This window comes from Emydura macquarii, unplaced genomic scaffold, assembly GCF_026122565.2.
Source record: "Emydura macquarii macquarii isolate MOO-44397 ecotype Brisbane River unplaced genomic scaffold, CSIRO-AGI_Emac_v2 contig_2205, whole genome shotgun sequence".
Classification (NCBI taxonomy): Eukaryota; Metazoa; Chordata; order Testudines; family Chelidae; genus Emydura; species Emydura macquarii.
This window is the reverse complement of record NW_027132342.1, coordinates 35,681,346-35,709,113: the sequence shown is the minus strand read 5'-3', so window position 1 is coordinate 35,709,113 and position 27,768 is coordinate 35,681,346. Positions and strand designations below refer to the sequence as shown.

Here is a 27,768-nt window from a genome sequence, read left to right as displayed (position 1 = left end):
GCTTTGGGCACATGAATTGATCTGAATTGATTCCCAGCTCAACAGAGGCAGAGAATGTGGGCACTGTGCCAAGTGAAGATCAGATAAGAGATAAAGTTGAATTGAGAAGCAGAGGGTTTTGTTTAAGTTTGAAAAGCAGACTGTTGTTTGAAGCTGAGTTGACTTTATTGATTTTGTGTATTTGAATTGAGATACAAGAGATCGCAGACAAAGGAGAGAGGTTATATTAGCGCAATCTTCAAGTAAAGGATGTTTCGCAGGCTTAAGCGAAGCGGGTGCACCTCGAAGGTGAAGGGGGATGCCCTGAAACCTCCAGGTCTAGCTGAGAAGTCTTTATTGAGACAAGTGAGTGAAAGTTTGGGGTCAGATCCATGGTTGTCTGGTGCGGTTCCTATGCCACACCAGGAGAATTGTTTGAACGATCTGCTGTTGAAATATCAAGAGGGTTATAGTCCAAGAAAAGAACAAATGACTTGTGCTGCTATGTGGGTTATGTATCAGGCTGGTGTTAAATTGTTGGCAGAACTAAATGGTTTGGAATGTACACAAGAGACTTTTGAACAGGAGCTGGAGAAGGTTAAAGTACAGAATGAGAGTATGAGGCAAGATTTGCAAACAGCTTTAACCCGAAATTTAACTAGTGCCCAGCAAATGACAGCATTGACATGGAACAGTGAGGCGCTGGAAGAGGCAGTACTTATACAAGAGCAAAGGAGAGAAAAACTGAGGCAAAATGCTTTGCAGTACTGGGGAGCTGTTTCCGTTTTAACTGACCAGGTTGAGAAACCAGGAAGGACTATAAAGGAGGATCACAAGAAATGTGCTAGTGTGATCAGTAAACTGACACAAACTTTAATGGCTCACAAAACCATCTGTAGTGTGGCTTTGGGAGAAAATCCCTGGGATGATCAGGACTGGGAGAATGCTTTGGAGGAATGGCAGAGAGAGAAAGATCAAGAGATATGGGAACAGGAACATCATATGCAGCAGGCTATTCCTAGTGCCTCTCCACCGCCATATGATGGCGATAGTAAAAAGAAGGAAGGTAGAAAGGTGTGTGTGTGTGATGTTGCGGTCAGGGAAAACTTATGGAAGTGGGGAAGCGGAACCCACTTACCAGCACATTGACATACCTGATGTGAATCGTCCAGTGATTAAAAGGGAATGGTACAAAGTTAAACTAGACAATGAGAATGCTGTGGTTTTGGATGATGATGGGAAACAAGTAAATGAGCTGGTGGAGGAGGAATCTGTTCCAGGAACTTAGTTACCAACAATACTTGTGTAGACACTCTAAACCATTCGGCAAGTACAGGAGGAAATAACCTGTCCTCTGACTGAAACCGAAAAGCAGGCACTTGCCAAACAGTTGGAACCTTTAACAATGAAAAACTGTATGGCTTGGCTTTTGGGATATACCATCCTGAGACAATTGGATTTGGGAGACCTAAAGGATTTAATATTAACATGCACTGGGCCTATGGAAGGACCAACAGTACTGGCAGAGAATGAAGGTGAGCAAAATAAGGATGAGGCTTTGAAAATAATAGCTCAATTTTTCTTGTCTCCTGCTGAGCTAAGAAAGACTGTGTTGTTAATGTGTCAGGAAGAGGGGAAAACTGTTATGGCTTATTGCACTAGATTGACTTTGGCAGGTATTCTTGCTGGCTGGGAGGATGAGGAGGAGCATATAACAGATTTAATGTATGATGGATTAAGATCACCTATTAAAATCTTTATGGGCCATGGGAAAACAGGACTAGGGCAGATTTACTGAGAGCTGCTTGGGAAGCAGAGCAGGTATTGGGTAATGCAAGTAGTTCTATCGGAAGGCAGTTAGTGAAGTGTCTTAAACTAACAAAGCAGGCTATAATGCATTCTTCTTTTCAAAGACATTGGTGTAGTCTTGGTATTTTGAAGGGACTTGAACTGTAGATTTAATGGAAAATTCTGCCTGAATAGTCACCCGCCCACCTGAGTTTGTCAAGGTTTGGTCACTGGGACAGGATCTACTGATACCCAACATTGCTGCCAATAAAACTCTTATGTAAAGCATTTTTCATGGCCCTTCACAACCTCACCAAAAAAGTGAGTTGTAAAGGGCCAGCCAGGAGATACTGAGGATCAGGGAAAGAGTGGAGAATGCATCACACCAAATTATAATATTTCTTGGAGCGCCTGAATTACAGTCTTCAGAGGAGTTGTTTCCTCCATTACTGGACCAAAAGACAGAAGGGAGCCATCAATAGTCTCTATAAGATCAGGAGTGGCCTTGCTTTGCAGGGGAATCTGCAAAATCTGGGCTGCCGCTGTATCTATGAGGCAGTCAGCTTTGCCTGAGTCGATGAGGGGTGGTAGGGTGGAATTTTGCAGTGGTATCTCAGATATGTGCATCTACAAGTGGGAAGATCTCAGGTGTGTTCCAGTCAAGACTGAAATGTGGGGGAGCTCTTTTCCCTGATTCCTTGTAGTTTGTATGGGGCAGGGAGAGATGGAGTTACCTGATACACACACCAGAAGCAGAGATGGCATAGTCATTCCTTTCTATGGGGGTGAGCCGTCAATAGCCCACATCCACCTACACTGGTTTAGTGGGAGACAGTGATGAAAAGTCTTTTTTTCCTCCTTCATTCCTGTAACCAACAGTCTATACAGGTGGCGAGATCCACAAGGGCATTCAGACTAGTGGGCATCTCTATCTGGGCTAATGCATCTTTAATTTCTTCTTGCAAGGCCCATCAGAACCCTATATCACCTTGTTCCAGTTTGTATCAGCTTTGAGGTGGCGAAATTGCTTGGCATAGGAGGCTACAGTGCCCTGCCCCATCAGAGCTTTCTTAGGGCAGCCTCTGCCATTCGAGTTCAGTGCAGGTCATCGAAAAATACCAATATGGCTTGAAGGAAAACCTACCAGTTCAACAGTAGTAGACTATCACACCACAAGAAGTGGGAGGCACAGTGTAATACTTCCCCGGACAACAGGCTGATGACCAGTAATACTACCGATCAGTAATATAGGACTGAGGATGCATCATGAATAAGAGATGGCAGTGCTTTATAAAACCCCGGAATCACTGGTGATTCCTGTCAAAGCATTCCAGCAGCTGTATCAGGGATTAGGGCTGCACAAATCATGACTGTAGTATGCAATTTTCAGCATGAAACTACATGACTTGATCCTGAAATAGCTGGTTCTCCAAGGTTCTCCAAGATGGATGATCTAGGCCTGCAGGGCTTGGTTGTCTGCCTGAAGGCAGGTGCCTCTATTGAAAGTGTCCAGTACTCCTGAAGGGTTAGCCAGGTCCATTCTGGGCCCACTCCTGTGGCTTGAGTGGTCTATGCAAACTGTCACAACCCGGGCATGGCCTGCCTGACGTGGTCAGAGCAGGAGTTGGGAGTTAGACTGTCAGATACCACGCAGAGTTCAAGGCAAGCAAGAGGGCAAAACTAGGAGTCAGGTGTCATGAGGCAGGCAGGTCACCAGGAGATCAGTAGCAGGAGCAGATATTGCAAGGGAAGCAGTCTTAAAAAGGGAGATCTCATCTGCATGGATAACTTCTTCTTCCTGTGCTGGGTTTATATAGAAGTTATGAACCAATAGGGACCCCCAGCATTCTGCCAGTCCTATTCCAAAATTAGAGTCCTCTATCAGGATTCAGCTTCTATTCTGGCAACTGTTAGCAAGTCAATGGGTGGCAGGTTGGAAATTCTTCTTCAATGCTTAGCCAAATGGTCAGCCACAAAGATCTTCGTCATTTGGTCCATTCCTGTGCAGCCACAAGGGCTTGACGGACCAAATGTCCAACGTTGAAACAGATTTGATGCACCTATATAATAGGGGGTCTGCTTAGGGCCCACTTCCACTCCTTGACTGGTGGAATTTTATTCTGGATGTTACAAGCCACCTGGAGAATAGCATTTGCTGGAACAACTTGTGGCATTCTGGCAACTGGTCTGAAAAGCGAATGATGCTGGCTGCGGAAAATGACCCCAGTCATTTGTAGACCAGAGCAACCGTAATTGCCTGTATTACAAATGAAGTCCTTCCATTTTATGCCCAATATACAATATTGGCATTTTGTATGGAAAGCCTCCAGTTTTGCCCAGTCTGAGTGGCATAGTGTCCATGTTTCGGATACTGCTCAAATAGGTCCTGAACTTGGTTGTCATGCTAAGATGATGTTGAGTCCATATTTGTTGTAAATGACCCATCTCAGATGCTGCGATACTAATCCGGTTGAGGCTGGGCATCTGCCCTGCACTGCCTAGGAAGGGATTAAGAGGGCCCTTGGAGCATCAGTCAGTGGGAAGGGGCTGCAGGATAGCCAGTCAGGGGCTGGTAGCCCAGTATTAAAGGGAGCTGCCAAGCGGAGCAGAGGCTGTCACTCCCAGGAGCTCATGGAGGGAAGGCTGGCTGCCATGCAGGCTAAAGGAAGGCAACACCCTGGACACAGCAGTGGCTGACTGCTGGGGCTCTGCGTGAGCCGGAGGCTCTGATACAAGGGCAGAAGAGGTACTGGGGCTGTGGGAAGTGGCCCAGGGAAGTCTGTTAAGGAGTTGGGGGAAGAGGCAGTGCAAGGTCGCTGCACACAGTGTCCCTGGACAGGACCCAAAGAAGTGGGCAGGCCCGGGTCCCTCCCTTCCTCTCCAGATCGCCAGTGAAGTTGTGGTGGACTGCGGCAGCCACTGAAGCAAGTGGAATGTTGAATCCTCTGGAAGAGGTGGGGGGACTCGGGTTGTGGCTTGGCTGGAGGGCTGAGTCCAAAAGAAGTCGATGTGGGTCCTGACAGAAGCGAGAAGAACAACCAGTGAACCCCGAGCAAGAATGATGGTGTACAGGCTGCGAACGGGGGCATCGGCTTGAGCTATTCCTCAGACCACCAGCAGGAGGCACCAGTCTGGCAGCAAGTGCAGTGAGTATGTCATACCGGTGAAGACCCTCCGAATGAGAGTCATGGTGAGTATAGAACCTAAACAGCAAAAGCTGGAGACTGCTTCAACAGTTTCATTATTCAAAGAGATTGGAGTCACGAGTGGACCTGATCCTAGGTTTTGCAGCTTATGCCAAAAAGAACCTCTTCGAGTGACTTTTTGAAGCTTGATGGCACTGGACTCCTGGCACCAAACTTGATCAATCTGGATTGATCTGAAGACTTCAACATTTCTTATGACAGCTACAAAACAACTTTAGAAGATAATGCTCTTGAACTAATTGTGAAGGACCTCTGCATTGAATTCTGCTGACATGACAAAGCCTGGAACCAAGTGCAGCTTATTGTAAGGGGTCTATTAGCCCCTTACTGAAACTTAGTGGTTTGGCCATCTCTGGAGGAAGCAGGACCCTGAAACAGACACAGCCCCCAAGGCCAGTGGAGAGAGACCAGTTCAGGTCAGTCTGATTGACAGGGCGGGCAGGCCAATGAGGGAGCCAGGAGGGTGGAGGGAGCCCCGCCCTCTGTGTGAGCTGGAGCTGCCTGCCTGGGCATGCTTGGGCAGAGTGGGGCGAGCTAAGGACAAAGCAGCCAGCAGCTGGGAGGCCAGAAGAGGAGCACAGAAAGCTGAGCTGAGCTGAGCTGACCCACGGCAGCAGAACAAGAGGGGCATCCCAGAGAGCCGAGCTGAGCTGAGCGCAGCTGCACTGAAGCAGAGCGAAACAGGAGCTGGTGCTGGAGCCGTCTGGAGCTGGGTGAGGTGAGCAGCTGGGGAGAGCGAGGGGGACCCTGGAAGTGTGTGGTACTGCCAGAGCAAGTGTCTGACTCTCTGCATCCCTGCAGCGTAGCCAGGGTCTGGACAGTGGGTCTGTGACATGTGACACAGACTGTGAACCTCCCTTATACCCCAGGAATACTGTTTGTGGTGCCCCCATGCTAGGGGGCAGTGTTGGGTGTTTTCCTTTAACCTTTCTCCTCTTTTTTTATTTGATTTGATTGCTGTTTGCGTAATAAATTTTATTGCTTTGCATTGTATGCAATGATTAGTGGGTCAGGGAAGCACGCAGTGCAGAATTACTACCCCGGAGCAGGGACACCCTAGCCCCTGCCCTAAGGGACCACGGCAAGATTGGGGGTTGAGCCCGAGGAATCGTGGGCCCAGCCTTGTCAGGGTTACAGGGACCACACCACACAGGAGAGTGGGAGGGGAGCCCTTGGGGTCAGATGGGCCTCTGGGTAAAGAGAATGGGAGCAGGGACTCAGATCCTTTTGCTAGTCAACTCTACCGGGGTAGTGTATAAGCAAGGAAAGTTCCCCACGATAGCGGGCCCATTCTCCCACTTACATAATGCTAAGCACAGAACCTATGTTACCAGGTCCTTGACACTGGACTCTGCCAACTCAACTGGATCTGGGGACCTTAGTGCCACTGACACTGAGCACAGAACCAATGTGCCAGACCCTTGGCACTGGACTTAGTTGACTTGGGAGATTTGAGGACCTCAGTGCCCATTCATCCAGGGCATAAAAACATTTTGGCAAACAGCTCTTCAAAATCAGTTATATTCTATCATTGGTACCAGATTCAGGCAACTCGAACAGATCCAGGGACCTTAGTGTTGCTTATGCTGGGCACAGAACCATTTTGATATGTGATTCTCCAGAGTCAAGGGTACTGGATCCTTGATACTGGACTCATTTGACTTTGATGAATAGGGACTTCTCAGTACTGCCCATGTTGGTCACAGAACCACTCAGCACCAAACTCTGTTAAACTGGACAGATCCACAGACCATGACCACTTGACAAGTGGCTTTCCAAACTCAAGGGGTGATGGATTTCTGGCATTGAACTTCATTGTCCAGGACAGACCCAGGAACTTTGCAGCCCATTAGGTCAAGCATAGAGGGACACTTTGGTGAGCAACTCTCCAAAGTCAACAGTAATTTTACATTGTGCCAGATTTAATCAACTGCGCCTGAAGAGCTTCATCCACTAGCAGGCCTGTGAGGCTTTGTGAATCTAGATGCCCATGCCATTCAGGCATCCTCCTCCTTTCTACTTTTTCTTAAGAAAAGCTAACTGACAGTCTAACTAATTAAAAACAAAAATAGCCCCCAAAGGGCAAAAGAAAAAAAGAAAAACCCCAACAAAGTAACCACTGAGCATATTGAGTGTGATCTGGCAATTAGATGATCTCACATCATTGGCAATTAGAAGAAACAGAGGTAGCTGGGACTAACTTCCCCTTTTATATCCTCAGAACCCTACATGAGGGAAGGAGATGGATAAGGAAAGGGATAAGTGGCCCCCACTGATATTGCTCTGTAAAAGATTCTGGAAGCTCACAATGCAGCTGCCTTGGTCCCATAATTGCAGAAGCCACTTGATGAACTGTTAATAGGCTGTTAATAGGTGGCTGTTAATAGCTTTCACTGCATGAAAAACTGCAAGATCAACATATAAGCACAACACACAATCTGCTGTTTCATAATTAAAATAAAAGGATGAAGTCTTTCTTTTAAATACCCACTTCTATTGGCCGTTAGCTAACACTTTGAGTCTGACAAAATTAACTACTGCTTTAGAGCACTAAAATGTGACTACATCTGCAATATCGGAAAACAATTCTATTTCAAAGTTCATGTGGATTCACAATCATTTAAGTTTTTCATAAAAGCTTATTTACCTTTTCAATACAAATAAAACACAGTTACGTTTCTGGGAAATGACAAGTTAGCTCTTCTCCCCTTCCTCCCCCACCTCCTGGAATTTTCTTTATTTCTTATAATATTGAAAAACTAAGAAAACAAAAGTAGGGTGATTTGGTTGGGTTGAACGCCAACTTAGAGATGATTTCTGTTTACAAAAGTTAACATATTCACAGTACTAGCCAGGAAGTCTTGCACAGTTGTTGTATAATCCAGGGTGATAGGTTTCAAACTGTATCTTAAGAGTTATGCGACCCCCATCGTCATACTGTCTACTAAGTATCTAAATGGAGCATTGAAAGAATGTGATGTATAGGTCACTCACTATAACAGCTATTTTCCATTAACTGGTAATTATTTATTGTCTCCACGAACTCTAATTCTTGGCATTGTGCTTTGAGCTGTGTAGACTGTTTTAGCAATAAAAATTAAGTTACCTGAGTATAATGACCACACGTTTTAGTACACTTGCGAGTCTGAAAATTGTAGTCCTTGACTTCATTGTTTCAAAATTCAGTGGCTTCACTGACACCAAATATATGATAATTTCCAGTCCAGATATTTTCTCCAAAAGCCCCATAATGAGGATGGCACATACATTTTTTCTCTAAATATGGACTATGTTTAAAAAGGCATTTAGTTGCCCATTATTTGCCCTGGCAGTCCATGCTAAAGCTGCATCCCAAGTCTGCAAAATAGTAAAGTTGAAGAATTTGTGTTAAGAGAGTTAAACAACAATGGCATTTGTGTCCCTCAGACAAACTAAATTAGAACATGAATAGCTAATGGTATAATTTGAATTTGATTAAAATTGTCTGTAAATCTGTAAAACTATACAATATAAATATTTTATTCTCCTTCTGTCACCCAGTCAAGCACTCCAAAATCCTAGTTTTACTTACTGATGAACTTTAGGATAGCAGTACAGAAATGTAAACTGATTCACTCATAGAACAGAAACAAGGTGGGTGATTATTGGATCAACTTCTGTTGGTGAAAGAGACAACCTTTCAAGCCTACATAGAGCTATTTGTCAGGTCTGGGAAAGGTACTCAGAAGGTATATCTACCCAGCAACTAGATACCTGCAGCTGGCCCATGCCAGTTAACTTGGGCTTGTGGAGCTCAGACTGCGAGGCTGTTTCATTGCTGCATAGACTTCCGGGTTCGGGCTCCAGCCTGAGCCCTGGGACCCTCCCCCTTCTCAGGGTCCTAGATCCCATGCTCCAACCCAAACCTGGTACTCTACATGTCAACGAAACAGCCCCGCAGTCCAAGCACTGCGAGCCCAAGTCAGCTGGCATGGGCCAGCTACAGATATCTAGTTGCTAATTAGACATTTACAGCGTATCACAGCTCAATACAGGGTGGAACAGATTGTTGCAAGAGACCATTTAAAGTGAAGTAAGCAATTAAAATTTCTGAAGTTGTAGGACAGAAGAAAGTTAGTGCATTCTAGATTGAATCACCTTCTATGTCTCATTACAACACTTTTTTTTCTTGTGTTATTGTAGAACACTTAGTTCTGGTCTAGAGTACAAAATTAGGTCAACACAAAGCAGCTTATGTTGACCTAGTTGTGCATGTGTCTACACTTCAATTTGGGTCCCACGACACAGAACCCTATTACGCCGATTTAATAACACCACATCTTTGAACTGTGTAGAGCCAAGGTTGACATACTTTGGGCAATGCAATGTGAGTGCAGATACTGTTACTTATGTCAATTGTTATTGTCCTCCAGCAGCTGTTCCACAATGTCCCGTGCTGACTTCTCTGGTCACCATTGTGAACTCCATTGCCTAGAGATCACAGAGACTGGAAGCCTCCCCTCCCCTTTAAAGCCCTGTGAATTTTTTAAATTACTTTTCTTGGTTGTCTGGTTTGCAAGCACACCTAGTAGCTCTCCACTGTTAAGTGCAACTGCCCAGCTGATCATCTCAACTACATGCTCCAGATGCATTCCTTCCTCGAGTAGACAGGAAGGAATATGGATGTACATACATGTATATGTACATTGGCTTCATGTGCTAGGGCAGTAAGGGTAGGCTGGGTTACCCAGGATCACTATTGGCATTTCAACATTGCCAATGACAATCTGCCAGTCAGGAAAGCAAGTCCCTGCTTGCAGCTTTTGGAAGAGTCCTGTGTTATTAAAGATGCATGCATCAGGCACCTTCCCTGACCAACCCACGCTGATATTAGTGAAGCCCCACTGGTGATCCACCGGCACTTGCATAATCATAGAAACCTTTTTGGTACTTCAAAACTCTCATTATGTCTCTCCCTCAGTCTTCTCTTCTCTAGACTAAACAAACCCAATTTTTTCAATCTTCTCCCATAGGTCATGTTTTCTAAACTTTTAATCATTTTTGTTGCTCTCCTCTGAACTTTCTCCAATTCATCCAGATCATTTTGATTTTTAATCCTATCCTCCAAAGCACTTGCAACCCCTCTGACCTGGGTACTGTCCACAAATTTTATAAGCGTACTCTCTATGCCATTTTCTAAATCATTGATGATGAGATTGAACAGAACTGGACCCAGAACTGATCCCTGTGGATCCCACTCGATATGACCTTCCAGCTTGACTGTGACCCACTGATAAATACTCTCTGGAAATGATTTTCCAACCAGTTATGCACCTACCTTACAGGAACTCCATTCAGGTTGTATTTCCCTTGTTTGTTTATGAGAAATCATGCAAAAGAGTATCAAAAGCCTTACTAAAGTCAAGATCTATCACATCTACTACTTCCCCCTATCCACAAGGCTTGTTACCCTGTCAAAGAAAGCTATTGGGTTAGTTTGACATGATTTCTTCTTGAAAAATCCATGTTGACCGTTACTTATCTTATCTTCTAGATGTTTGCAAATTGATTGCTTGATTATTTGCTCCATTATCATTCTGGGTACCGAAGTTAAACTGACTTGTCTGTAACTCCCTAGGTTATCCTTATTCCCCTTTTTATAGATTGGTACTATAGTTGCCCTCTTCCAGTCCTGGAATATCTCCCATCTTCCATGAGTTTTCAAAGATAATCACTAATGGCTCAGATATCTCCTGAGTCAGCTCCTTGACTATTATCAGGCCCTGATGACTTGAAGACATCTAACTTGTCTACGGGCTTGTCTACATTGGCACTTATGTCGGCAAAACTTTTGTCACTCAAGTGTGTGAAAAAAAAAACACACACCAGAACAACAAATTTTGTTGGCATAAGCACTTTGTTGTTGGCAGATAGCACTCTGTCAGCGGGAAAGTTACGTCACTTGGGGGGTAGGGGAGGGTTCACATCCTTGAGCAACAAAAGTTTTGCCAGCGTAAGTATCAGTGCAGACAAGCCCTAAGTAATTTTTAACTTTTTCTTTCCCTATGTCAGCCTCAGATCCTACCTCCTTTTCACTGGTGTTCACTATGTTAGATGTCCAATCATTACTAAATTTATTAATGAAAACTGAAACAAAAAAATCATTTAGCACGTCTGCCATTTCCACATTGTTGGGATGGTGCTGAATCACTATATAGTGTTACAATGGACAAGTTTGGTGAGCCTGAGTGCTAGAGAATTCTGGGAGCAGGGCCACTTAGCAATAAACCGTGGAAAATCACTGAAAAGGCCAAACTTGCACTTGGCATTGACATGTCATGAATGTTTGTCCAGGATCTGTGTAAGCAGCTGTGCTGATGTGGAAGACCGATGGTCATGGTCAGCCAATGGCCAGTTCACCTGGTGTGTATACGTGAAGGTGTGTAATGGTGAATCTGGGACTAGCTGACTTGGGTCAACTAACCCTATAGAACAACATAACATCACGTGCCTGGGGGGGAGTAGTTAATGGAAAGTGAATATCAGCCGATCCCTGTAGCCACCTCCCAAATTATGAATTAATTATAATATCCTGATGATATGCTAGCAAAGCATAATTTGCATATTTTGGGGACATGTGACTCCTTTGGGAAGAGGGTATAAGTATTGGGAAGATCACATGGTATCGATCTATAAACACACACATATTCAAGAAAGCTGGTGATACTGTCGGATGGAAGAGGGATGTGAGACCAGAGGGCCTCGGGGTAACCTAGACCCTGCTACAAGGGACCATAGTTCAGAGGACTTTGGGTTAGTCATAAAATAGACCAAGTACCTGAGGGAACCAGAAGAAGGAAGAGAGAGTCTTCACCTAGGAGTGGTAGCTATTTCTTGCTTTGTTTATTAATCAGGATACTATGTGGGTCCAGCATAGTTACTGAGGATTAATGCTTGTGAAATTGATGCTTACTAAGGAGAGACATATAGTCCTTGCTATGTGTCTGTGATAACTGCTTTTCAATAAATAGCTCTGCATTGAAGAGATTGAATCCTAGTCTTCACTGGTATGGTATTTGGATGGCCCAGCTGTGGTGGAGAATGGGGGCACCAGCCAAGTGAAGCCTTAAATAGTTAATGGTTAAATAGTTTAATTGAGGAACAGAGTTTTGTTAGAAGATTTTTGTGTTTTGTTTAGATTTGAGAAGCAGAATTTTGTTTGAAGCTAATATGACTTTATTGATTTGACTTTTATTAACTTTGGTGTTTGAGATCACAGACAAGCAGAGAAGTTATATTACTGCAATCTTCAATTCAAAGATGTTTCGTAGGTGTAAGCAAAACGGTTGCACCTCGGAAGTGCACCCCGACACCTCCAGGTCTAGCTGAAAAGTCCCTATTGAGATAGGTTTGTGAAAGCTTGGGGTCAGATCCACGGTTGTTTGATGCTGGTCTCATTCCACAGCAGGAGAGTTGTTTGAATGCCTGCTGTTGAAATATCAACAGGATTACAGTCCAAAAAAGGAACAGATGACTTGTGCTGCCATGTGGGTTATGTATCACGCTGTAGATAAGCTTTTGGAAGAGTGAAATACATACGCGGGAGGCTTTTGAACAGGAATTGGAAAAGGTTAAAGTATAGAATGAGAATATGAGGCCAGATTTGCAAACAGCTTTAACCCACAATTTAACCAGTGCCCAGCAAATGGCAGCATTGACACAGAACTGTGAGGAGCTGGAAAAGGCAGTACTCATACAAGAGCCAGAGAGAGAAAAACTGAGGCAAAATGCTTTGCAGTACCAGGGAGCTGTTTCAGGTTTAATTGATCAGGTTAAGAAACCTGGAAGGACTATAAAGGAGGATCACAAGAAATGTGCTAGTGTGATCAGTAAACTGAAACAAACTTTAGTGGCTCGTAAAAACATCTGTAGTGTGGCTTTGGGAGATAACCTCTGAGATGATTAAGATTGGGAGAATGCTTTGGAAGAATGTGTGAGAGAGAAAGATCAAGAGATATGGGAGCAGGAACATCATGTGGAGCATGCTATTCCTAGTGTCCCTCCGCCATCTTGCGATGGTAATAGTAAAAAGGAGGAAGTCAGAAATGTGTGTGTGTTGTTGCGGTCTGGAAAAACTTATGGAAGTGTGGAAAGAGAACCCACTTATCACACTGACCTACCTGATTTAAACCGTTCAGTGGTTAAAAGAAAACAGTATAAAGTTAAATTTGATGACGACAATGCTGTGGTAGTGGATGATGATGGGACACCCGTATACCAGTTGGTGGAGGAGGAATCTTTTCTGGAAACTCAACTGCCTGTAGTAATTGTGTAAATGCCCCAGACCACATGGCATATAGGAGGTAATAACCCATCCTCTGACAAACTGAAAAGCAGGCATTGGCCAAACAGTTGGGACCTGTAACAAAGACAAATTGTATGGCATGGCTCTTGGGATATGCCATCTGGAAACAATTGGATTTGGGAGACCTAAGGGTTTTAATATTAACATGAACTGGGCCTACGGAAGGACCAACAGTACTGGCAGAGAATGAAGGTGAGCAAAATAAGGATGAGGCTTTGAAAAAGATAGCTCAATTTTTCTTGTCTCCTGCTGAGCTAAGAAAGGCTGTGTTGTTAATGTGTCAGGAAGAGGGAGAAACTGTTACGACTTATTATATTAGATTGACTTTGGCATGTTTTTGCTGGCTGGGATGATGGTGAAGAGCATGTAACAGATTTAATGTATGATGGATTAAGATCACCTATTAAATTTTATGAGAAAACGACAAAAGTGGAGTTACTGAGAGCAGCTCAGAAACCAGAGCAGGTGTTGAATAATACAAGCAGTGTTCCTCAGAAGGCAATCAGTGAAATCTTTTATACTAACAGAGCAGGTTGTAATGGACCTAGTAGTCCAAATATGAAGGTTGGACGTGGTAGGGGATGAGGTGCTTTTGGATTTAGAGGGAGAGGAAGAGGAATTCTGGCTGCAGGAGGATCATTGAGAGAACCAGTATGAGTCATCTTTTATACAGGGGATTGGACATGACACAGTTTGATGGATGGTAATTGCTTTAAGTGAACTGATGGGAAAGGAACAGGCCAAGAGGGAACAATCACCACCAGTTCTACAACCTAAAGCTATGAAGCAGTGCAAATGATTACAGGACAAATTCCATTCAGCCCTTATGGTATCCTGTCACAGGAATTGGCACAGAGAAAGGGGAGCAGCCTTTGAGGCAGCTCCACATCTCAATGAGGGTGCCTTGCCCCTAGCAACCCCTACCCCTGAGAATGTATATTGGTTATTAAATTACAGCCCCATGTAACTGGTAGGCCATATGTAAATGCAGGACAGGTGGGGGCAGGAAGGAATATACAATGGTTGCTGGCATTAATTGATACAGGAGCAGAGGCAACTTTGATCAAGTCGGTGCAAACAGATTTGCGACAGGTCCTAACTATTCCTTTGTTTGGATTCTATGGCAGGAAAGTGAGAGGAATCTTATTAGAACATTTACCATGGAGAGTGGGTCAGACTGAGTTTCTGACTGATTCTGTGGTTTGTGATCAAATGAATGAGGAAGCTATATTGGGAGCAGATGTAGTTCAACAGGAAAGGTGGGTGATTGATTTGGCAGGAGGATGTCTGTGGAAAAGAGGAGAAGAAAATGTTGAGGAACAAATTATTTCAGGAGGATTAAGAAAGTGGTCTTGCAAGGCAATGGTGGTTGTGGTGTTGCCATATAAGAGTGGACAAAGGAATTTCCTTTGATATGGGCTAGAAAGAAATCTGAATGTGGAAGAATAGAAGTGGAAGTGGAGATAATGGGAAAATTTGTAAAGCCAGCCCCTCAGTATTTCTATCCAGTGGAAGCCATTCCCCATAAAGAACTGCTAAAGGATTTAATCGAACAAAGAGTGGGGGGCGAGTGCCAAAGTTCATACAACTCTCCCATTTCGCTGGGATGGAAACCAGATGGCAGGTGGTGCCTTACAATTGATTACAGGAAAATTAATAAAGCTACCGTGTCTATGGCCCTCATCGTGGCTAACTTCCCTGCTATAATAGCCAGAGTAATGGCTACAGCTAAATGGTTTTCTGTCATGGATATTGCTGTTTCTTTGCTATTTCTTTAACTCCCGAGAGTTCACCTCAGTTTGCTTTTACCTTTAAGAACAGGCAACTAAGTTTCAAACATTTGCGTATGGGTTTCCACGATTCACCCACTATAGCCCATGCTCACATAACCAAAATGTGGGACCAGCTTCCTGAACTGGATAAACCCTGGGTTACATCATATGTGGATGATATTTTGGTTACAAGAATCTCTGAAGAGGAAGGCAGATGCCGGACCAAACTGGTAATCAGCATCATAGAAAAGATAGGCGTCAAGCTGTCATGGGGAAAAGCACAATTGGTAAGACAAGAGGTGGAATACCTATGTATCACTCTGGGGCAGGAAGGCCCCATTATCAGAAAACAAAGGGTGGAAATTTTAAGTACCCTTCCTAAACCAGTTCATACCAGTTCAGTAGATGTGCATTCTGTAAGAGTTCTTTTGGGAGCTATGGGATTTGTTCAGGATTTCATTCCAAAGTTTGCAGTTTCAAAGTGGTCACTTATGAAAAAGGGACAACAATAGGATTGGGGCCCAGAACATGATGAGGTCTTCCATAAATTAAAAGAGGCAGTAATGACTACACCAGTGTTAGCATATTCAGATCCAGCTAAATCTTTTTATTTGATGGTATCACACAACTTGGGAGCTATAGGAACTGTGCTACTACAAGAGACCCTGAGGGCACGGAGACCTGTCGTCTATGGAATTCGTAAGCTTACCCCACATGAATCCACCTTTTCCCCTTATGAACTGGAATGCCTAGCAATTCTTTGGGCATTACTGAAATGGGAATACACGATAGGGCAAGCCCCTGTCATAATGACTACAGCACACACCCCAGTGAAACTTATCTTCCAAGGGAAAACATCTGATAGAGTGAGTGACCATCGATTGGCCAAATTGGCTTTGGTTTTATAGAACTGGAGGGTGGTAGCAAATAAAGTAAAGAATCCACCGATGTCCTATATATGTTAATATTAGAGGGAGAGCAATATGGAATGACCAATACCTGTACAGAAATAATATAATTGGCCAGTACAAGAAGCAGAAAATTTATTGCAGGCAGTACTGGATCACAAGTGGATATGGTTTACAGACTGATCTAGCTATCACAAAGAGGGACAACTTGTTTGTGCAGCTGCAGCTATTTGCTTGCTTCCAGAACAGGAACCAACAATCCCCAGCAAAAGTATGTCAGCAAGGATATGAAGTGGTAGCAGTAAAAATAGCTTTGGAAGCTACCCCCCTGGATTATGATGTGGTTCTGTGTTCAGACTCTCACTGGACAGTGCAAGGAATAGTCATTTGGACCCCAATATGGGAAAAACAAGACAATAAAGAAATTGCATATTGGCCAGAATGGAAAACAATCACTAACATAATCAGGCAGCAAACAGGATCCACAGAGATTAAGCATGTCAGAGTCAAAAGTACCCCATCCACTATGGAAGGATTTTACAATAAGCAGATGCAATGGCTAAACCAGCAGCAATTATTGGGCCATACTTAGAGAAAAGTGAAGTCAAAGTGGTAACGCAAACTCAAGTGGGGGAGAAAACCAAATTGAACAATACAGAAGCTAACCCACAGAACGAATGAAAGTCTGAGCAACCCATAAAAAAAAAGCATGCTTGTGCAATATGAAAATCAGGACTGTGAATTGGTGTGACAAAAACTGATAGGAGTAGACACAGAATGGGAAATAGAAAAGAAGGAAGAAATAATAGTGGCCAAAAAAGAAAGATGAATAGTGGCCAAAACGAAGTAGGAAAGATATATCCATGAAAAAGGACATTTTGGACTTAAAAGAACACTGGAACAGGTAAAAAGAGCAATGTGGTGATCAGGAATGGGAATTCAAATGGAAAGCTTTTGTCAAAAATATATGGTTTTGTGCACAGGTTAACCCTAAAAGCAGGGTTCTTTCCTGCTTTTAGGAACCCTAGGAACCCTAACTCTAGCCCCAATACCCACACCCATATGAACCCTAACACTATAGAGAGGACCCTTACCCATAGGAACCCTAAGCCTCTTCCCAAGTCCCCTACCCATAGGACCCCAACCCTATAGTGGGAACCCCTACCCATAGGAACCCTAACCCTAGCCCCAAGTCCCCTACCCATAGGAATCCTTACCCTAGCCCCAAGTCCCTTACCAGTTGGAAACATAACCCTAAACCCAAGTTCTCTTCCCATAGGAACCCTAGCCCCAAGTCCGCTACCCATAGGAACCATAAGCCCAGACCCAAGTCCGCTACCCATAGGAACCATAAGCCCAGCTCCAAGTCCGCTACCAATAAAAACCCTAACCTTAGCCCCAAATCCCTTACCCACAGGAACCTTAACCCTAGCCCCATATCCCCTACCCATAGGAACCCTTATCTTAGCCCCAATTTCACTACCAAATGGGCCACTAATCCTAGGGAGGGGACCACTACCCACAGTAACCATAACCCTAGCCCCAAGTCCCCCACCAAAAAGAACCCTAACTCTATGGTGGGGACCCCTATGCATAGGAACCCTATCCCTAGCCCCAAGTCCCCTACCCATACGAACCCTAGCACTGGCCCCAAGAAACATAACCATAAAAACCCTTACCTCAGCCCCAAGTCCCGTATCCTTTGGAACCCTAACCCTGCCCTAAGTCCCCACCCCATAGGAACCCTAACCTTAGCCTCAACTCCCCTCCCCATAGGAACCGTAACCCTAACCCCAAATCCCATAAATATAGGAACCCTAAACCTAGCCCCAAATCCCATAAACATAAGACCCCTGGCCATAGGAACCCTAACCCTAGCACCAAGTTCCCTACACATAGAAACCCTAACCTAACCCCAAGTCCCCAACCCATACGAACCCTAACCTTAGGGCGGGGACCCCTGCCCATAAGAAACATAACCCTAGCCCAAAAACCCCTACCCATAGGAACCCTAACCGTAGGGCGGAGATCCCTGCCCACAGGAACCCTAACCTGAGCCCCAAGTCCCCTACCCATAGAAGCCCTAACTCTAGGGTGGGGACAGCTACCCATATGAACCCTAACCCTTGCCCAAAGTCCGCTATCCATAGGAACCTTAGCCCTAACCCAAGTCCCCTATCCATAGGAACTCTAATCCAACAGCGGGGAACCCTACACATATCAACCCTAACCCTAGACCCATGTCCCCTACCCATAGTAAGCATAAACCTAGGGCAGGGACCTTTAACTATAGGAACTCTCACCCTAGGACTGGGACGCCTAACAATGGGAACCCCAAAAGTAGCCAGGGACCCCTACCCATAGGAACACTAACTGTTTCCCCAAGTCTCCTATACATAAGAAACCGAATACTCGGGCAGAGACCCCTACCCATAGGAACCCTAACCCAAGACCAAGTCCCCTACCCATAGGAATCCTAACCCTAAGCAGGGAACCTTAGCCATAGGAACCCTAAACCTAGAATCAAGTTCCCTACCCATAGAATCTCTAACCCTAGCACTAAATCCCTTACCCATAGATAACCTAACCCTAGAGCAGGGATCCCTAACCATAGAAACCCTGACCCTAGGTCCAGGACTCCTAACAACGGGAATCCCAAAAGTAGGCCGGGGACCCCTACCACAGGAAACATAACCCTAGCTGGAAGTCCCCTACCCATAAGAACCCTAAACCTAATGCAGGGACCCCTACCCGTAGAGACCCTAACACTAGACCAAAGTCCCAAATGCATAGGAACCCTAACCCTAGCCCCAAGACTCATAACCATAGAGAACCCTAACCCCAGCCCCAACTCTCCTAACAATAAGATCCCTAATGATAGCCCAAATTCCCCTACCCATACGAATACTAACCCTTGCCCCAAGTCCCCGACCCATAGGAACCCGAACCCAATGGCGGGGACCCATAACCCATAGGAACCCTGACCCTAGGGCTGGGGCCCGTAGCAATAGGAACCCTAAACCTAGGACAGAGACTTCTACCATAGAAACCTAAATGCTAAGGAGGTACCTGTTAACCATAGGCACCCAACCCTTGCCCCTAGTCCGTACCCATAGTAACCCTAACACTAGCCCCAAATCCCCAACCCAATAAGAACCCTAACACTAGGCCCAAGTCCCCTAACAATAGGAACTCTAACCCTAACACTGAATCTCCTACCCATAGGAACCCTAACTCTAGCAACAAATCCTCTACCCATAGTACCGCTAGCCCTAGAACCGAATACCCTGCCCATTGGAACCCTAACCCTAGCCAAACTTCGTATCCACATAAGAACCCTAACCATAGCCCCACGTCCCCTACCCATAGGGCTGAGACCCCTACCCATAGCATCACTAACCCTAGCCCCAAGTCCCCTACCAACAGAAACCCTAACCCTAGCCCCACATCCCCTAACCATAGGAACCCTAACCCTAGCCCCAAGTCCACTACCCATAGGAAACCTAACCGTAGGGTGGGGACCCCTATGCATAGGAACCCTAACCCTAGGGCGAGGACCCCTTTCCATAGGAAGCCTAAACCTAGGGCTGGGTCCCTAGCCTTGGAACCCTAACAGTAGGGCAGGAACCCTACCAATAGGAACCCTAACCCTTGCCCCAGTCCCCTACCCATAGGAACCCTAACCTGAGGGCATGGACCCCTCACCAAAGGAACCCTAATGCTAGGGTGGGGACCCCTACCAGTAGGAACCCTAACACTAGCCCCACATCCTCTACCCTTAGGAACCCTAACAGGAAGAGCCCTACCAAGAGGAACCCTAACCCTAGCCCAAAGTATCCTACACATAGGAACTGTAACCCTAGGGTGTGGTTCCCTACCTATAGGAACCCTAACACTAGGGCAGGGACCACTACCTATAAGAACCCTAACCCTTGCCCCAGTCCCCTATCCATAGAAACCCTAACCCTTGGGGGGGGGGGGAAACTATACCCAAACAACCCTAATCCTATCCCCAAGTCCCCTACCCATGGGAGTCCTAATCCTAGAGCAGGGACCACTACCAATAGGAACCCAAAACCTAGGGCGGGGACCCATACGAACCTTAAACCTAGCCCCTGTCCGCTATCCAAAGCAACCCTAACCCTAGCCCCTTGTCTACTCCCCATAGGAACCCTAACCCTAGCCCCAAGTCCCATACCCATAAGAACCCTAACCCAAGGGCAGGGACCCCTAACCATAGGAACATTCACCATAGGGTGGGGACCCCTACACGTAGGAACCCTAACCCTAGCCTATGCCTTTGTATATAGATAGTCATCAGGGAGTGCATTTTTTTGGAGCAGTAGTACAAGCTTTGTTACAAATGATGGGAATTAAAAAGAAGTGGCATATAGCTTAGCATTTGCAAAGTTCAGGCAAGGTGGAAAGGAAAAAACAGAGAAATAAAGGACGCACTTACTAAACAAATTCAGGCAAGAGGTTGTAATTCAGAAACAGCTTTACCTGATGTTCTAATGACCATGAGAGTTCTAAGACAAGCAGGAAGTAAGTACACATCTTTTGAGCTAATGATAGGCAGGACCATGAGGACCCTGGAATTCTTGTTAACAGACAAACAGATACCAGAATGAGTGTAAAAGGAAGTGTGGATAGCAAACTTGGTTCAAACAGTGGAGGAGATCTGGACAGAAGAAAATTAATGAAGACAGAGAGAGGAACAAAAAGGACAGATGGGATACCAATAGAAAACAGGGGACAAGATAATGCTAAAAAGTTTTGTCATGAGAGGGAAAATGAAACCAAAATGGATTCGGACATCTCCTATCAAGTATGTAGTCAGTCCCGTAGCAGTCTTACTGGCTACTCCAACATGGGGCATCTTGAAACATTCTGAGCACATCAAACTCTGTATTCAAGAACATGGGAAACACAGGTAAAAAGGTTTCAAGGTGAGTATCAATATGACAACTTAAATGATTTTAGAAAAAAGTGAATTATAAGCTTATAAAATGTATTTGTTTACTTGCATATATGTGTATCTCTTCTGATAAAATGGATTGCTTGTTCTGATGCATATGTCTGTATATATATGCATTTATAAGTTTATATTTTAGTTGTAACACAAGAAACCTATTGACAATATCCCGTATAATAAGCTAGGGCATAGTATATATATGTATGTTTGTAACCTTTTGCTGCAGTATATTATGAATTGGGATCCCCTAATAAGGCTCAAAAGAAGGAAAAAAGATAGGTAAATAGTGACATAAGTGTGTAACCCAGATATCCATTAAGTCTAATTGTGACTCAATAAAAAAGCATCTCCTGGAGTTATTATGGGTGCACCATTGATTGGAGAGTAATTTGCCCAGCAACCCCAAAGTTATAAGGAAAGCTGTCCTATTAATGTAAATGTAAGTATTGTCAATCTGACCTATAAGGTCAAATTAGAGGCCTTGTGTTTTGTTGTTTTATAGGTTAATGAATCCATGGATCCCAGAAGAAGTATGTTGGGGAGTCTGCCTCTTCTTGTTGCTGGTTGGATCTCTTGCAATATGGTTACTGGACCACTGACTGTAAAACCTGTTCTTGCCACAAAGAGGAGAAGCCAAAATGTGAAGTTACTCAATTTATGGTAAAACAGAAACCCTTTTTGGCAGGACAGACCATTGTCACAGCACATACAAGAGGTACTGAATGGAGGTCAGCCAAGAGGAAGCAGGTATCCTCACTACCCGTGGAGGGAAGGTACTAAAAGCCAGCAAGCTCAAGAAAGAAAGTGGCAATATTGGCAACTTAGGGGACTAAATGATCGGGGACCCCTTAAATGGACTCTTGTACGGTCAGAAAAAGAGCAATGTGTAGAAGAGATTTGGTTGGGATAGAAGTGCCTAGAAAGATTTGAGCAAGTAGAGGTAGAGTTTGGGACATATCGGTGTAACCAAACAAGTCCAATGGTACCACCAAATAATATTTGTAGGGCCTGTGGACTTAGACCCGGCCCAAATGGTTCATGATATAAGCCAGCCCTTAAATAATTCAAAATTGTTTCCAATGGGTTGCAGAATACACAATGTATTGGTCTTGGGACTTAAAAAGAAAAGGAATGGTTAAGAGAGATGCCACCTGGGAAACATTTAATACTGGTTTGAGATTGGAAAACACACAAAGTCCGTCAGCTTTGAGAGAGAGAGAGAAAGAGAGAGAGAGAGAGAGAGAGAGGCTCTGGAGCAATTGGCTGAAGCAGCAAACACAGAAGACAAAGGGGAATTAATGGACCAAAGATTGGACCAAGCAGTAATGGAAATGAGTAATTTATTGGGAAAGGCCATTTTGGAAATAGTTAACCAAGGAAGGAAAATTCACACAGGTTTATCCTGGGGAGAAGTCTGCATGGAGGCACAAGGAATATTGGGAGAACAATGGAGAGATATCATGGAACAAAGTGCCAAGAGTAGTTGGCCAAGAACATTGAACTGGGCATTGCGGTACTACTCTTACATTAATAAACACATTCCAAGACACCTGGAGGACACGAGTACAAAAGTGTACCACACGCCAATGTGTTCTTATCCTCTCAGGAATAGCTAATGGAAAGATACAAAAGGTGTATCCAGTAATACATGTCAGCACCTGGGGAAATGAGACAGAATACTATGAAATAAATGCCAGAAGGGAATGGAATATGGTTGATCCCTGGGGAAGGATGGAAAAGAATATTAGGAGCCCAGTGGGAACGGGGAACATTAATTGAAAGGGGAAATTGGAATATAAAATGGATAAAAGATAACATTACCATTAACCTGCAATAGAAAAAAGGCTGGTGGGGCTTATATGAAATAAATCAAAATATATGTTGGCACCAGGAAAAGGAAGGCAATGTAACTATAAATAATCAAACTTGGTTTGTAGAACAAGTAATGTGGTGCACATGTGGAAATGTAATTCATTTCCAATACAAACAATATCAATGGCATCCCCGAGTGGTTAAAACATACATCTCACCCAAGATTAAGATCACCCAATTTAGAAGAAATAAAATGGAATGATACAGATTGGGACACAGAAATACAAACATATCAGGGAACCTTACACCAAATAAAGCAAACAACAAATTTTGTCATAGATGTAAAATGTGCTTGCTTGAAAATATCAAATAATTGAAAAGAATGTAAAAGATCCAGCATCTCAAATGTATGGTATTGTATGTCATGTAACCGAACGGAATGAAACCAATTGAATTTTGTTATTTTGGATTATTGGAATTATGCTACTGTTATTCTTATGCTTTTGTATTGTGTATCACATATGCAAGCAGTACTGAAAAAAACAAGCCTTACACAGTGCCTTTAAGATTCATTTTGTGCAGCTTGAGGACACACAATAAGTAGAAAAGGAGACACATGGCCCATTGGTAGGATAATTGGCATAATTTATATGATTGGTGTGATATTACAATTACCTTTTGTAATTGAATATCGAGTGGGGGACTGTGCTGAGTCACTATATAGTATCACAATGGACTAGTTTGGTGAGCCTGAGTGCTAGAAGATTCTCATAGCACTAGACTGTGGAAATTCACTGTAAAGACCAAACTTGCACTCGGCATCAATGTGTGTCATAAATGTTTGCCCAGATCCTGTGTAAGCAGCTATGTTGATGTGGAAGTCCAATGGTCACAGTCAGCCAATGGCCAATTAGGCTGGTGTGTACCTGTGGAGGGGTGTAATAACAAATCTGGGGCGAGCTGACCTAGGTCAACTGACCCTATAGAATGACATGACATCATGTGCCTGGAGGGGAATAGTCAGCCAATCCCTGCAGTCCCCTCCCAAATTATGAATTAATTGGAATCTGTCAGATAATTCACTGGTAAAGCACATTTTGGGGACATGTGACTTCTTTGGGAAGAGGGTATAAGTACTGGGAAGATCACATGGTATTTAACCTTTTCTATCTATATCTCATATATCCAAGAGTATCCAAGATACTGTCAGACAGAAGAAAGATTAAGACCGGAGAGCCTCAGGGTAAGCTATATCCTGCTCCGAGGGATCATTGATCAGAGGGCCTTGGAGTAGTCAAGATCCCAGCACAAGGGACTCAGAAAATAGACTGAGGACCTGAGGGGACCTGAAGGAGGAAGACACAGTCGTCACCTAGGAGTGGTAGTGATCCCACTTTGCTTACCAATAAGGATACTGTGTGGGGCCAGCATAATTACTGAGGGTTTATGCTTGGGAAATTGAGGCTAAGGAGAGGCATTGTATAGTCCTTTCTATTTGTCTGTGATACCTGCTTTTCAATAAACAATAGCTCTGCATTGAAGATACTGACTTTTTGGTCTTCACTAGTATGGCCACTGGGTACCCAGCTGTGGGGCACATGAATTGATCTGAATTGATCCCCAGCTCAACAGAGGCAGACTTGGAAGGCCCAGCATGCTACTGGTAATAGAAGACTGTGTAAATACTAGAAGACTTTTGAAAAGTTTGAGCGCTTGCTGAAAGAGGACTTAGGACCCCTAAGGCAAGAACCCTGTGGAGAAACTCCATTAAGGCCACTAGCTCTGAAAGCCTGATTTCAAGACAGAGCCCTTCACTTGACGGGGAGACCCAAATGACTAGCCTGAGAGAATGCAGTGCAGCCTTTTTAGAGAGTAATGTAGTCTCCACCTGCTCCCAAACAAGTTCTGTGATTTAAGGCAAGTGCTTGAGATTTCTCAAGATCTCCTAGTGGAATCCAGATACCCTTTGCCAATCAGGCCTACAGGGATCAATCTTGGAGGCAATGGCAAGAGGTGCTATGATTGCTAGCAGTAAAAGAAAAGCTTCCTGAACCAGAAATGCCAACTCTTGGGTGCAAGCATCGTCTCAGTGCAAGAAGTGCTTCAACTCCACAATATCCTCTGTCAAGGCAGGCCAAAAGAAATGCAGTGAAGGTGGTAGCTGGGCTTCATGGCCATCTCAGAAAGACTAGGTAAGATCAAACCACGTCACCAAACACATACTAAAGGTCAGAACTGCCATCAACCTCTCTACTTTGAATAATTACATGCAGGAGGGAAAAATCTGGAGACTTCAATATGGATCTCTCCCAATCGGGGACTGTAAGGTTGGAACCCACCTCTCATAAGCGCCCCTTTCTGGTCAGGTGTGAGCCTGCTGTTTCCTCTATTTGGAACAGGGTGGTACCCACCTCTTACAAGTGCCTCCCCAGCTGGTGGTTTCTTCGGCGGTTCTCAGTGACTCAGCCCTCCAGCCAAGTCACACACTGTCTGTAGGTGGAATAAACAAAACAAATGCTTTTGGGGGTATAGTCTCCACCTTTTCACGGCCCTGGTATGGGACCTCCAAAGCTTCCTCCCTGAAGACACTGCCCTCTATAACAGTCCAACAGGGCCCATCATGGTACCCTCCATTGCTGTGTCCTTTTCGGCAGCCCTCCCTAGGCTCAGTCTTTAACCAGGGCAAGAAGCCCCTTTGTGCTACCCTCACTTGGTCTGGCTAGATTCTGGGATCAGTTCTTACATGATACCCATAGTCAGACAGGAGCTGCTCCTTAGTTCCCCTGGTCTTTGGTAGCCCACCCTGGTCTCAATCCTGCCCACACTAAGTTGTCCATGGTCCGCTGCTCTTCTAGCCAGCCAGGAACCCAGTCTTCCCTCTTCCAGCTCCAGACAACAACTGACTGCTCTGCCTCTGCTGCTCTTTTTATATGGACCTCCTGGCTCCTGATTGGAACTCCAGCAGTCCCTCTGATTGGCTATGAGGCCTCCAGCAAGAAGCCTCTGGACCTAGTCCATCCCATCTCAGGGACCCAGAAACGAATCAGAAAGCAGTTGATCCTCCCTTGGAACTTCCTGCTTGGCCGCTTGCCAAAACTCAGCACCATTAAGTTTAAGCACTCAATGAATCAAAGAGTCAATGCAATAATTTCAGAATGTAAAGGCACCCCATGGGGCTTACCTGTGAGTCAGTGGTCCTGACACTGAGTTCTAGTGATCAGCAATTCTGCATCAGACTTCTTCCTTGAGGATTAACCCTTCAAAGTATTCTGGCCTGCCATGAATTGGACTTCCAAGAGATCCCTTAGGATGCCTCAAAGAGAACTTAGAAGATGCTCACTATGTTTCTTCAGCATGTGGGGTGACATCTGGCACTCAGGCATATTGTAGGAACACAGGAATTGCTATACTGAGTCAGACGCAAGGTCCACCTAGTCTATTATTCCCTCTCCAATAGTGCCATGAAAACAGATGCCAAAACACCAGAGGTTCTCTGAAAGATTCAAGGTAAAGGCCTAAAATCTGAAACTCTGAATTGTACCTCACTGGAAAGATTATATCTGAGTCCAAAGTTAAAAAAAGCAACTAATCAAAAACAACCTTGAGAAGCTAAAGAAGTTCTATCAGTCTCACATAAAGGAACTAACACGCAGAAGTGACACACTTTCACAGACGGTATCTTTAAAAGACTAATTCCAGTCATTAAATACAAACACATACCATTATTTATCCAAAGCAGGTAAGTGTTTTTAAACACACTGATTAACAACATTATTGTGATATTTCTGTAATAAGTGGATTGTTTGAATCAAAATATATGAAAATCAATATTATAAGCTTAGAAAATAATTCATTTACATCTCTTCCATTTCCCTAGTGCTCAGTACTGTTGCACATTGGAACAAACTAAAGAAAGACCAAGTGTATGCACCAGGCTGCCCTTGAGGCCTCTACCTGTACACAGAGAGAGTGACGGTGTGCACACACACGCAAGTCCCAGAGGGAAGAAGAATATTGTGGAGTCAGTGCACTCAGCACTTCCAGGAAGAAGAATCTTGTAATATCCTCTAAGATCTTTAGCCAACCAAAATAGCTGGATGTACAAGTTGAGGCTCTAGAAGAAGCCACTTTCAGGTCTCTTTACTGAAGAGTAGTCATGATTTCATTCAGTGTGAAGGCTGAGTGGGGTGTAGTGTAAAAATTGGAACCCTCTAGGAAGAGCAAAGTAGAAGGCTTCAATTGGAGATGGCAGGTGGTCCTAAAGTAGAGAGATCAGATGCAGCCATACACAGAGAAGTTTGTAGCTGGATCTGAATTTATACTTTCTTTTTAATCTATAGATTTGAAGTATAATTTCAGAGAAAAAATAATGATACCATAACAGCAACCTACATAAGAGAACTTCCCCGCTTTGATGATAGGCCCCCGTTAGTGTATTTGACGTTATTTTTAGTCATATGGTATTATTTCTCTTTGAATACATGCAACAACAAACTCTGATTAAAAAGCATTTTGTTTTTATTTGGACAAAAGGCACACAGTCTTTATTGGTAGGCTAATAGGGATATCTTTTACCTGTAAAAGTAAATCTCAACACCATTTTTTAAACAACTGTTAGTACAAGATAGGAAACAACACAACTAGCCAATGTTCAAATATAAAAAGGATATTTAGCTCGTTATAGCTAAGTGTTGATTCAACTTTTAAAGTACATAACTTATATTTTTAAAATGACTGTACATAAATTAAAACTGGATTAGGACTGAGACATTTTTAAATGAAAAATGTAGCAGGTATAAACAATTTTGCCTCTCCCCGCAAAAAAAAAAAAAAAAAAAACAAACCCCACACAACCACAACCCTGAACAACAGTACACCAGAAATCTAAGAATAAAACGAGACTAAATTAACAAAATAATGTACATCTGTTGCCATATGAGGAGAAAGACCTACATTGTGATATAGAAAAAGTCATTTTAGTAAG

The 27,768-nt window shown here is 44.0% G+C and overlaps 1 protein-coding gene across 1 annotated transcript; it reads left to right on the top strand.

Moving 5' to 3' along the window:
- The first annotated feature begins 249 nt into the window (after nucleotides 1-249).
- Nucleotides 250-27,627, top strand: LOC137160569 (uncharacterized). The gene is made up of 3 exons (XM_067559110.1): nucleotides 250-1,053; nucleotides 21,475-21,632; nucleotides 26,662-27,627. Exons 1-3 carry the CDS (start codon nucleotides 250-252, stop codon nucleotides 26,843-26,845), a joined length of 1,146 nt encoding a protein of 381 aa, XP_067415211.1. The 3' UTR covers nucleotides 26,846-27,627.
- The last annotated feature ends 141 nt before the right edge of the window (nucleotides 27,628-27,768 follow it).

Bases quoted from the DNA above. Each gene is read 5' to 3' on its own strand.
- LOC137160569 (XM_067559110.1), top strand. From the start codon at position 250: ATGTTTCGCAGGCTTAAGCGAAGCGGGTGCACCTCGAAGGTGAAGGGG. The intron at 1,054-21,474 runs GTGTGTGTGTGT...GTTGTTTTATAG, and splicing joins AAAAGAAGGAAGGTAGAAAG to GTTAATGAATCCATGGATCC. The intron at 21,633-26,661 runs GTAAAACAGAAA...CCATTTCCCTAG, and splicing joins GTGAAGTTACTCAATTTATG to TGCTCAGTACTGTTGCACAT.